The sequence below is a fragment of the Centropristis striata genome, chromosome 18, assembly GCF_030273125.1.
Source record: "Centropristis striata isolate RG_2023a ecotype Rhode Island chromosome 18, C.striata_1.0, whole genome shotgun sequence".
NCBI classification, from domain to species: domain Eukaryota; kingdom Metazoa; phylum Chordata; class Actinopteri; order Perciformes; family Serranidae; genus Centropristis; species Centropristis striata.
This window is the reverse complement of record NC_081534.1, coordinates 29,528,081-29,540,647: the sequence shown is the minus strand read 5'-3', so window position 1 is coordinate 29,540,647 and position 12,567 is coordinate 29,528,081. Positions and strand designations below refer to the sequence as shown.

The following is a 12,567-nucleotide window of genomic DNA, read 5'->3' as shown; positions in this document are numbered from 1 at the left end:
TTTTTTGGGCTCTGTGTCTTCAGTAACAGTGATGAGAAAAAAGAGCTTCAGGTAAGAGAAGAACGGCATTATGGGTAATGTTTTAGACACATAAATAGGCTTTACTTATATATTTAATAAATTATTATGAATTTAATCATTTAAAAACAGAATATTAAAATAAGTTAAACTAATAAAAACAAATATTTCTGTATTTGTTTTATTTTTTAATAATATAGATTATAGATTTTTTTTAAATCATTGTTACCATAATATATATATTTAATGATTTATAATATTCTAAAATTTTATAATAGTCAAATAGGAGGTTTTATATTCTGCTTACAAATATTGTCCTCTTTACTACAATTATTATCTGACAGCTGAAGTAACTTTTCTAGTTTATATCTTAGCATAAAAATATTAAAAATATTTGTACTATGCTTTGTTATAAAAATGAACTAAACAGTTTGTACGGCTGGATAAATAAGATAAATTACTGGTGAGTCAATTGGCAGAAAAATAATTGGCAACTAAAGTTTAAAATTTGCCATTTCTCTCTTTTTTGGTATTTTTTTGTTTTTCTAATGAGTTGGACAAAACAAACATTGTCAAGGTGTCATTTAGAGAAAATAATATCAGCAGATGCATCCACTATGAATGGATCCGTTATTAGTACAGATGAGCTCCACCTCAACCAACTATAACAGTAAAATTAAGCTTTTACATTAATGCATTAGTAATATAATCTAAGGATATATAATTATTATATAGTATGAGAAGGGCTGGTGTCAGACTCATTTTTTAGTAAGAGAAGCTTACGTGGAACAGTCTGCCAACATACTGTTCATTTAAAATGTACAATTTATTCAGATTATCTGCTTTGTTTTAATAGTGATGCCTTTGCCATAAAGTATCTGTGTTTTCATGAAATGTGATTTGCTATATGTATTGCATTGCTGTTTTAACATATTTCATGTGGGGTTTTTTGTATCTAAACTGGCACATTTTACAGAAATGTTTATTAATTGGCACCATCCAAGTAACTTAAACTTCTATAAATGAATATATAATAATACAACAATCACAGGGAATAATGTTCTGCATTGATTAGCTTTACTTTTAATGCTTGAATGGTTATAGTTACATACTTTTACTTAACATTTTATTTGCAGGACTTTCACTTTAACATATATTGTTCTAACTCAATTTCAAACAATTTAGTATTGGAAGTTTGATTTGTTGTTGTTTTTTTGCAGGGAAAGTGAGAACAAACAGTTTATTTGTGCTTAGATTATAATAATGCAACATTATCTCTATCTCTGTTTGTATCTGTGTATATGTGTGTGAGCATATGAAGACCATATGATGGATGTAAATGTGTGGGGTATAGTAGCACGTCTGCTCAATTATTTCCTTTGGTTTGTACATATTTATAACAGAAAATAAGCTAAGGCCATTTATTTTTAGGTAGAAAAATATGATAATTGTACCATTTTTCTTCTTGTAAAACTTTGAAACGGGTCAGATTGACCCTGATATCATACAAGGGTGAAGTAAAAGTAAAAAGTAAAGTAAAGTAAAAGGTCTGAATCCTTCATCCACCTCTGGTTAAATGTACTTAATGACCTGCAGCTGATATTCGGTGAGAGGGAGGATTGAACTCACGACCGCTACAGTAGTAAATAGGTGCAGTTCCCCGCTGTGGTGGTAGGGGGCGGTGTGGCTCACCATGCTGGTACAGTAACATGGCGGTCTGATGTAAGCAGAATGTGAGTTTCAGTAACCGGAATCGGTGGAAACAACGCGGGTGATGATTATATATTTTCCCGCTGAAGAAAGAATAACGACCGGGTCCATACGTCCGGTATGTCTCCATAGGTCCGGTGATATTTCTCGGTGTCGTTCCCGGTAGCAGAGTTTGGGATTCGATCCCGAGTGGCCAGATTCTAGCCTCCCGGATTCGGTACGAGGCTTTTCAGCCTTCGCCACCGCGGAGGGAGCCCCGATTGAACGCTGGGTGAGTTTTTAACGGTAGTAGTGGAGTCACTCGTCATGTTTGGCCGTTACCGGCCGATTTTAAGAGTGTTCCATTTACTTAACGGTAAGGTAAAAAGTGCTAACACTACACAGCCACTTAAGCCAGTTAGCATTAGCCGGCTGGTGTTAGCTCAATAGCATGCCTAGAAGCCTGGAAGAATGGAGTAACAAAAGTATTCCACTTAAATAACTTATTACTTGGTATTTATGATACTTAACACATATGCCGAATTAAAGAGGGATTCAAAATAATAAGAAGTGGTATGTATTTGTATGTCTGTCACCAATGTGGGCTCGGGAGTACGAGAGATAGCATAAAATGATGATAATAGCTAATGAGCTTTGGTTCAACTGTCTCAGACCAGGAGATATCGAGGCGATATCGGTATTGTTTCTGCCTCAATTACTACACTTCTCCCCACTGACTTAAATATGTTCAACTTTATCTGCTTAACATGTTGTCAAGCTATGTAAAATACAGTAAATACGCCAAAAAAAGTAGTTACTGTCAGTACTGCCAGTTACTGTCAGTTAATGTCAGTTACTGTCAATCTCACTTACTGTCACTTACTGTCAGATACTGTCAGTTAATGTCAGTTACTGTCTGTTACTGTCTGTTACTGTCGGTTACTGTCAGTTACTGTCAGTTACTGTCAGTTACTGTCAGTTAATGTCAGTTAATGTTGGTTACTGTCAGTTAATGTCAGTCACTGTCAGATACTGTCAGTTAATGTCAGATACTGTCAGTTAATGTCTGTTACTGTTGGTTAATGTCAGTTAATGTCAGTTACTGTCAATCTCACTTACAGTCACTTACTGTCAGTTAATGTCGGTTACTGTCAGTTAATGTCAGTTACTGTCAGTTAATGTCTGTTACTGTTGGTTACTGTCAGTTAATGTCAGTTACTGTCAGATACTGTCAGTTAATGTCTGTTACTGTTGGTTACTGTCAGTTAATGTCAGTTACTGTCAGATACTGTCAGTTAATGTCTATTACTGTTGGTTAATATCAGTTAATGTCTGTTACTGTCAGTTAATGTCAGTTACTGTCGGTTAATGTCGGTTACTGTCAGATACTGTCAGATACTGTCGGTTACTGTCGGTTACTGTCGGTTACTGTCGGTTACTGTCAGTTAATTTCAGTTACTGTCAGTTAATATCTGTTACTGTCAGATACTGTCAGTTAGTGTCAATTACTCCACACCAAAGGGGCAAACACTGAGGTATTACTAAAAATAAATTTTCAGTTGTTTGTACCATGTTTTTTATTATTATTATTAATAATAATAATAATAATAATAATAATAACTTTATTTATACAGCATCTTTTAAAACAGCAGTTTACAAAGTTCTTTGACAGAGAGCAGTTAATTAACGTACACAGAGAATGATGCCATGAGGCTTAAAAGTATTCTTACCATAAAAGAAAAACAATAAGAACAATCGCCAGACATTCTCAGATACACAGAAAATAAAAGGTAAAAGGAGTAGTAAGATAGCATTACATAAATGCAAGTCTATAAAAGTGGGTTATAAGAAGTGATTTAAAAGAAATGAGTGGAAGTACATATATAATGGATGTTATTTTGTGTTAATTTTGATTTCTTGTGTCGACAGCAGTAAAGCCAGTAGAGAGTGAGAGGGATCTCTCTCCATACATGAGGAACTTCTGACAAGACCACCGCAGCACAAGAAACCCAGGTCTTATGGATCCTATTGACTCTGGACAAGGTTATACACACTTTATCATTTAAATAACTCAGGTTACTATCTCTTATAAAGGTGTCATGGGGAAACCAATCATTTTATACTTTTGAATTATGTGCAATAGGAACTGGAGTTACAGGCTGTTGACTACTCTGAGCCAGAGTTATTACATTTATGACATTTGCTTTTATTTAGTCTCTTGTGCTGTTTTATGATTTCAGATTACTTTTGATTACTTTAAGATTACATAAGTAGTTTTAGAGTTAGTTTGAGGAATTGCCAAGTTAAAAATGAATTTTAGTGTAATTATTTTCAAGTATTTTGAGTTAAGTTAGTGAACACATATATCTGTGTGTCCTAAAGCAGTGCAAAATGAACAGCAAATAGACAGCCCATAAATAATAACAATCTGGGAAGATGCTTAAACATTTGTTTAAATGTTAAAAATACTGTTGAGGTTGAAAAAGGTTTGAAAAGTGCTAGAATTTTTCAATATAGTATAGTATAATAACCCTAAACTGACTGAATATTTTTGATTTATGTTGATAAAGAACTAAAATGAGTCAGAGAGAGCCTAATTTTTTTTGCCTAATATCTGATTTAATGTAATAGAGATGTGAAATAATCAGTATACTGTATATACATCATGTATCATACATAAATATGTCATTTATCACAGCTTTTAAGTCCTGAAAAGCTTGATAATGCACCTTGAAAGTTTAATTTTGCCTATAAAAAAGGTGTAATAAACCTGTATATATTATGGTGTTTATGTGTATGGATGCAGACTTTACATTTGGTGAGTTTTTAACTGCTGCAATGATGGAAAAATGCTTGCATATGGTCATTTTTGTGAAGTTAAATTGTCAAAATCAATTAATTTAACTGATTTCTATCCATACTATGTTCTGTACACCTGTGGAGTAATAACATCACTGTCTCTGCAGGGCAAGAGAAGCCGTCAGATCAGTGTTGTGACTTATCACCTCGCTCCAAAGGACGTCAGCGGAGGAAAAATCCAAAATATCTCAATTATGAAACTGACGGCATGTTCGATGAGCAAAATTCGGAGCCAAAACCAGGCAGAAGGAGCGGTCGAAGAGGAGCCGCTTCTAAAAAGACTGAAGAAGAACCTGACGAAGATGCACAGGAAACTCCTAAAAAGGCCGGGAGGGCCAAGAAGACCCCGACAAAAAGGACTCCAGCCAGAAAGACTCCCGCCAAAAAAACTCCCGCCAAAAAGACTCCTGCCAAAAAGACTCCTGCCAAAAAGACTCCCGCTAAGAAAACTCCAACACCTGACGGGGAGCTCCCAGCTGGTGAGGACGGCGTTGTAGTTGCTGTGACGCAGGAAAACGGGACGCCAAAGCCGAAGAGACAGTATGTGAGGAGGCGGCCTTTAAAGGTAGAGGAACCGGTTCCAGAACCACCTGAGGAGGCTCCGGCTGAGCCCGAGGAGGAGACGACACCGGGGGGGCGCCGCAGGAGAGGAGCTGCTAAAGCGTAAGTTACATTAAGTCTGAGATTCTGTTAATAAAGCATCTGGAATGCCCGGCTTATCCTGCTGCCCCCGCGACCCGGCCCCGGATAAGCAGAGGATCTATGCATAGACTTTTCTGTGTAATTTCGTCAAAATCTTTTACCATTATGTTTATTCCTTAATGATAAGATAAGATAAGATAAGACTTTATTTATCCCAAAGTGGGGACATTTAGTTCTCACAGCAGCTCAAGATACAGACACATAGATATGGAAATCAGAATAAAGAATATAAAAAAATAAGACGTATACATACATTCTATACATATTATATACATACATTTCTGCTATTTGGCATTTATTATTAATATATATATATTTGTGTTTGTTTGTTTACCTGAAAGTATTACACTGTAATAAATTATTCTGTAGTCGTTTCATTTTACTTAATATATTTTATTAAATGTATTAAATATAAATGCGTCCTTGATTTTGACGCAGTTGTTTAAGTAACTTTAATATAAAATGTTTGAGATAGAATCACATTAAATATAATCTTTATGTCTATGTAATTCTAAATCAAGAGAATTTTGAATGAATCCAACACAATAGAATTAGGCCGTTTTTATTGACACTTAACACTTCCTGTTAAGTTTTTATTAACTCAACTTGATACGTAGTTAGATTTGATAAATAGCTGTTGCCTCAATTTTATTGACTAGCTATTGTTTGTTTTGTTTACAGTGTAGAACATCAGTGAATAAATATATTTAAATATATGCAGAGATATACACAGTATAGTATAAATGGTAAATGACATAAATAATATAGAAAAAATACAGAAGGTAATATAGGCCTAAGGCAGTCCGATGTAAAGACATGTAATAGCATTTAATTTCCATTTTTTAAATAATTTATATAAAAAAACAGTCTTCCAGGACTAAGTTATGCACTGAGAGAAAAGATAAACAGAGACAAAAATCAAAAATCATGTCCGAAGTGTGAGTATTTAGTTGATTTTAGAACACGGCCAGCAGATTTAGATATCTTCAGATGTTCATGCATTTATCACATGTTAATGTGGTCATTCTGTATTAAAACATGCTGTTCAAATGTTTCCAGGGCGTTGAAGTACCTCCACATTTTGGCCAAAGAAGTGTTCAGTCATGCCGGGGATGAGTCGGGCTCCCAGGCAGAGGACAACAGTGAGATCAGCCGCACAGACGGAGACTCGGTCACAAAGCGGAAAAGTCTCAAAGGAGGCAAAGGTACGGTGGAAACCCTGCTGGAAGCCTTTTACCTTTAACTGCTATTTAACACGCAACAGCTGACTGATGCTGAGCACTGACTCTTTCTTAACTAACTTAACTTAACTAACAAACTAAAAATACTCCTTCAACTGGAGGCTGCAATTGGCTGCCTAGAGCCTGCATTTTAATATATGTGTCACTTATAAACTATCAATTTACAGTCAATTAGCCTAACACCTGCATGTCTTTGGACTGTGAGAGGAAACTGGAGGACTCAGAGAAAACTAAACCGGGTTAATTCGGGGGAAACTTGGAAATTCCACACAAAAGGGATTCACTGTGACCTATTATTTCACTGCAAAATATAAAATACATATAAAATCTATAAGTCCTGCAGCTCTATCACAAACACAATCATGGCTAGAAGTGGGAACAACTCAAATTGTCTTTTGTGCAGAATAACTCGCTAGCTAGAATGACAGAAGTCATTTAAAAAAGCAACGCAAGGAAAATTTCTCTGATAAATATATATTTGTAAAATTGTAATATAATTATTGTTTATATATACAACGGTTTTCCAAGTGCTCACTTGTCATGAGTATTGGGGCAAAAAAAATGGGTCTCCACATGCTATACATACTGAACTATTTACAATGTTTCAACCTCTACTTCCAGCCTTTCCTGTCCTCTCCTCTCAGCTCTGTGTAAACAGATTTTCAGTGAATTCAAAAATCAAAAAACGCTTCAAAACGGTTTAATTATGGCAACATCAACATTTTTTTATTTTTTTGTGGTCACTTTTTCTGACCGATACTTTTGTAACCTCTGATCAGTTCAAGGACGGTTGGAAAGTTGAAATTGCAACAATAATGCAACTACATTTTTGGAGACCTTTTCAACAAAACATACGTTTTAATGCTGCAGTTCAGAGGGTTAAAGTTAACGTACACTGTATATACGTAATTCTATATATAGTGTTAAAAAACATAATTATAAACATTATTAGCCTATGTAACTCTACACTAATAGCAGTGAAAATCCAGACATACTTTTTATCTTCTCCTCTGCATTACTGTAGGACATAAAGGGCGAAAAAGGAAACGCTGCCAGTCTGACAGTGATGCTGCAGAGGACGAGGACTTTGTTCCAGACGCTGAGGAGGAGGAGGAGCTGGAGGAGATGGAAGATGAAGAAGAGGGGGAGGAGGAGGACTTCGACCTTAAGACGAGCGGAAGAGGTCCAGCAAGTTTTCACGTTAACAGGACATATGTAAGTATCTTAAAGAAACATTCTTTTCCCTCATCATCTGAATCCCTGAGATCATATCCGTCTAAACTGACTAAACCTCTTTTGTCCTGCAGCAGGCCGGCTCACATGTCAGGACCCCCAACGGGCTCAACGTCAGCGTCATGAAAGTGGTTTGGGAAGCCACTGACACCACCAAGAAATTGTAAGTTTACCATCCTGTGGTTGTGGTGGTTTAAACAGAGAATATTATTGCTTTAGGATTGATGCTACAGATGGTGCAAAGTTGATTTAATTTTGGGAAATGTGTGCAGACAAAAGAGTCATTACATTAGATATATGCTGTAAATGTTGAGTCTGTCTACACCAGGGATGGGCAACTTAAATGCTGCAGGGGGCCACAATTTTTCATGGACACTACCACAGGGCCACATATAGGACCGTGCACTTAACCAGATATGATGAAACTGCAATTTTAAATATGTTTACAGTGCAGTAACTTAACATATTTCATGCTCAAATGCATGTATAACAGTATAAATAGGAATACAAAAGGTTTGAAGCAAATAAAAAATAACCACTTACTGTGATTTCTTTTTTCAGTGCAAGAACAGCAGACCAACATTAATTGAAAAAGTCATTTTTTGCATTTTTACACTGCACTTTTAAGATTTCATGCTCAAATGCATGTAGTTGTACTGAGGGCCACTTCAAGTGAGGGTGCGGGCGTATGCGGCCCCCGGGCCTCCAGTTGCCCATCCCTGGTCTATATTGTATATATTTCTTCTTGCTTAAATTGTTAATACTTTTATATTCAGGGTTCGTACGGGTGCTTGAAATCCTTGAAAATGCTTGAATTTAAATGTTGTATTTTCAAGGTTTAAAAAGTGCTTAGATTTTGGATAAAGTGCTTGAAAATGCTTGAAAATCTTACTGCATTTCTCTTGCAATCTGACTATAAATAATCATATGTTCAATGAAAAAAATAATAAATTGAATATTGAGATTAGCAAACTGTATCTTGGTTGTTAAAAGTGTAAAACCATCGCTGTCGTTATGGTTGAGTGAAATTACCCCTTTTAGCATGTAAGTACTCATCTAAAACATGCAACTTACAACTGTTGTAAGGTCCTGGGAAAGCTTGAAAATGGACATTGAAAGTGCTTGAAAAGTGCTTGAATTTGACCACTAAAAAAGTGTACGAACCTTGTATATTTCTTGTGAATATTGTTTCTATTTCTTGTTATTTTGTTGATGCTTCTTTATATTTTTGCTGCACACTTGGCTGCTGTAACACTGGAAATGTCCCAACTGTGGGACAAATATAAATATATATTCTTATCTTAAAAAAAACAAAACCCTGCAGCACACATAAATCTGCTCTCTTAAAAAATATTTTTTCTCTGCCATGACCTTATTTCAACATGCATTACCACACTGGAAAAACATACCATTGACAAACAAGCACTGGCTCACTAACCTGCTAGTTATTTTTAGCACTGGTATGTGTGTGACGTATTGTGTGTGTGTGTGTGTGTGTTTTCCAGCCGAGAGGAGCACTACAGCAGCTGGGTGTTCCCTGAGTGGGTCCCCTCCACCAGCGCCTGGACCCTCGTCCCACAGAGGTAGTTAAACTTTAACCCTTTGTTCATTTAAATAATGAGATAATCCATTTTCCTTCAGGAAAAGGGTTAAATGGTTTATTTTTAATAAGCATTTCCTTACTATGATTGCTATAGATTTGTTGGCGTGTAGAAGAAACATGTCTACATAGAAAAAACATCAGTTTTCTGTGTTTTATATTCCACCAAGAACACAAACTTTGGTTTAACTGTAATTTCAGTTGGTAAAATCTCCCGTTCTAAAGATCTAACTTATACCAAAAATTAGGACATTTCCATATACATACAGATATATCCATATATCCGTAAAAGGCAAAGTACTCTCAGGAAAACAAACACACAAAAAATATATATTTATATTAAATGACAACTGGCAGCCCTTTAAGCAATGTTTGTATTTAACCCTCTGGGGTCTGAGCCTATTTGCTCTTCATATACCACATAATATTTACTATACCCGTATTTGGTATTTGGTATTTTTTCAGCACAATTTCCAGATGATCAGACAAGTATTTTTTCACTTTAACTCACTTTATTAACATATTGAGCCCAGAAATACACAAAAATCAGGAAATCTGAAATAAAATTGAACTATTTAAGACAATAAAAACCCAAAATATGCTCAATGAACTGTTTCAGACCAAAAAAATGTAAACATAGGTTGCAAATATGAACATATGAAACTATACACAAAAAAATACCATAAAAACATGTTTATTTATAGGAACAGTGTTAGATGATTAAACCCCTTTTTTTTCCATTTTTGCAAAATGCCACGCCTGCCTCGTCCCATCCTACTTTTATACCTATATAATAAATAATTTTGTACTATCAAATTAAACTCAATTTCTTTGTTTTTTTCACGACCTCGGAACATCAAACAAATCATAGACCCCAGAGGATTAATGTGTTTATACTGTATGTGTATGTCTTATTTTTATAATCTTTATTCTGTTTTTTATATCTTGTGTCACACTCTCATTAGCCACTAATATTGCTGAATATTTAAACATGTAAGAAGTTTAAATTAGAGCTTTATAACGTGCCTTCCTTCCTGCTTTAAATATTGAAACCAATGTTTCAGTGTATTGTAATGAATGTCTATCCTGTCTGAGAATGTGGGAGTTCTGATCCAGCATTGAGCTTCTCATACATATAAGTGAATCATCAAAGGTTTCTATCTGTGTCTTGTGTGTTATGCAGCGATCTGGAGAAGTACCTGCCTCAGGAGCTTCAGTCAGCAGCTTTCAGAGTGTCCAGAGAAGGCCTCAGTAAGGAGGAGACGCCTCTGCAGAGACTCAGCAGGTTAGAAGGAGCATTATTCACACTTTACATGTGACCACACCAAAGAATAAATATATTTACAGCCCTGATTCAGTTCTATTTGGGTTTAAGTGCAGGTTTTTTCCCCTAAAAGTTTTTTTTTTAGGTACATTATTTCTCTGTTGCTGTTAAAAGCATTGATTAAAACTATGATCTACATCAGGGATTCCCAAAGTGTGGTGCGTGGACCCCCAGGGGTGCACGGGCTGCCGCTAGGGGGTGAAAAATGTATTGGCGGTCTGATAATTACACAATTACATTTTTTTCCCCCACACAATAAAGACGTGTAAATAAACATTTCCTTTGTAAAATGTAAAATCAAAAAATGTGATATTAATTAATGAATAAATGCAGGCTTTTCTGAATGCAATTCATCATAAAATGAAGCGTAGAAGAAGTTATCTTCTTCCATTTTTCCAGCCTGTGTTATGATGACGGGGTTTTGTTTTTTAGCTCCACGCTCATTTAAACTTGCTGCAATTTTTGTTCAACCCGGCTCAAAATATGATAACATTTTCCCAACTTATGTGCTTTCTGCCTCTGATCCTGAGCCTGTCATCATCCCTTTGCTCTTAGAAGTGGAAGCTTGCACATAACTTTCTTGCATTATATTGAACCTGTGTTTCAGATGAATTCAAATGCGAGACTCATTGTTGTGATGGTGATTATTTTATTATATGTGTGTTCTGGTCATTTGAGCATGATTAAACATACCGCCTGTAATATGGCTATAAAAAAAGCTTATTGCATTTTTTTATTTTTTTTTTGAAGGTGTGGGGGATTGGGGGTGCGTCAACCCAGTTGGGACATAGAAGGGGGTGTGCAGCTAAAAAAGTTTGGGAACCGCTGATAATTGTTTCCATTGGTTCGCTTTGGGGAATATCTGAAATAAATCCACCAACCCTCAAACTGAGAAATCAGACAATCTTTCTGTAACCGTGCAGGTTCACAGCAGTGCCTGCCCACCCGGACCGCTGGGACATGCTGCTGTATACAGGAGGACCGATCTGGTCCATGGAGTGGTGTCCCACCCCCGACGGTGCTCCGGCCTCTCAGTACGTGGCTCTGGCCTGCCATCGAGGGATGGACGACCAGCACTACGCCAACAAGACCTACAGCGGAGCTGGACTGGTGCAGCTGTGGGACCTGAGCACGCTGGAGTACAACAGCAGGTACTGAAGGGAACCAGCAGGGTTATTAAGGGCTGATGGTGATATTCTTTAGACCTGGGATGGGCAACTTAAATGCTGCAGGGGGCCACAGTTTTTCACCGACACTACCACAGGGCCACATATAGGAGCGTGCACTTAACCAGATATGACGAAACTGCAATTTTAAACATGTTTACAGTGCAGTAACTTAACATATTTCATGCTCAAATGCATGTATAACAGTATAAATAGGAATACAAAAGGTTTGAAGCAAATAAAAAATAACCACTTACTGTGATTTCTTTTTTTTCAGTGCAAGAACAGCAGACCATCATTAATTGCAAGAAGTCATTTTGTGCATTTTTACACTGCACTTTTAAGATTTCATGCTCAAATGTATGCAGTTGTACTGAGGGCCATTTCAAGTGAGGGTGCGGCCGTATTCGGCCCCCGGGCCTCCAGTTGCCCATCCCTGCTTTAAAATATCACCACCATTAGAATGCATTGCAAGAGTTTTATATACATAACTATCTTTCTTAATCATATGTGCTATTCTTTCCCTGTCTTATATTTCTCTGTCTGCAGACCTGACTCCCAGCCAGCTCTAGCCTACGGCCTGGCCCAGGACAAAGGCTTCATCTGGCAGCTGAAGTGGTGTCCTGCAGGAGGCTGGGAGCTGCCCACCTCTGGCAGGAAGGTGAGCTGCTCCACCAACATCACTTTTTAAACATTTTCTCACATGAATCCAGGACAGTGTCCAGAGAGTCGTTG

The 12,567-nt window shown here is 36.6% G+C and overlaps 1 protein-coding gene across 4 annotated transcripts in view; it reads left to right on the top strand.

The window, feature by feature from the left end:
* Positions 1-1,707: 1,707 nt before the first annotated feature.
* Positions 1,708-12,567, top strand: part of gtf3c2 (general transcription factor IIIC, polypeptide 2, beta) — a 38,227-nt gene continuing 27,367 nt past the window's right edge. The window contains exons 1-11 of one of the 4 annotated variants that reach the window (XM_059357020.1): positions 1,734-1,751; positions 1,861-1,999; positions 3,637-3,750; positions 4,674-5,229; positions 6,328-6,473; positions 7,534-7,724; positions 7,817-7,905; positions 9,248-9,325; positions 10,526-10,627; positions 11,590-11,817; positions 12,382-12,493. In XM_059357020.1, the coding sequence (XP_059213003.1) occupies positions 3,726-3,750; positions 4,674-5,229; positions 6,328-6,473; positions 7,534-7,724; positions 7,817-7,905; positions 9,248-9,325; positions 10,526-10,627; positions 11,590-11,817; positions 12,382-12,493 (1,527 nt within the window). In that variant the 5' untranslated portion in view covers positions 1,734-1,751; positions 1,861-1,999; positions 3,637-3,725. Of the gene's footprint in view, positions 2,000-2,166; positions 2,281-3,636; positions 3,751-4,673; positions 5,230-6,327; positions 6,474-7,533; positions 7,725-7,816; positions 7,906-9,247; positions 9,326-10,525; positions 10,628-11,589; positions 11,818-12,381; positions 12,494-12,567 lie in introns of those variants that run through there. The other 3 variants (XM_059357021.1, XM_059357019.1, XM_059357022.1) reach the window with 3 other exon arrangements.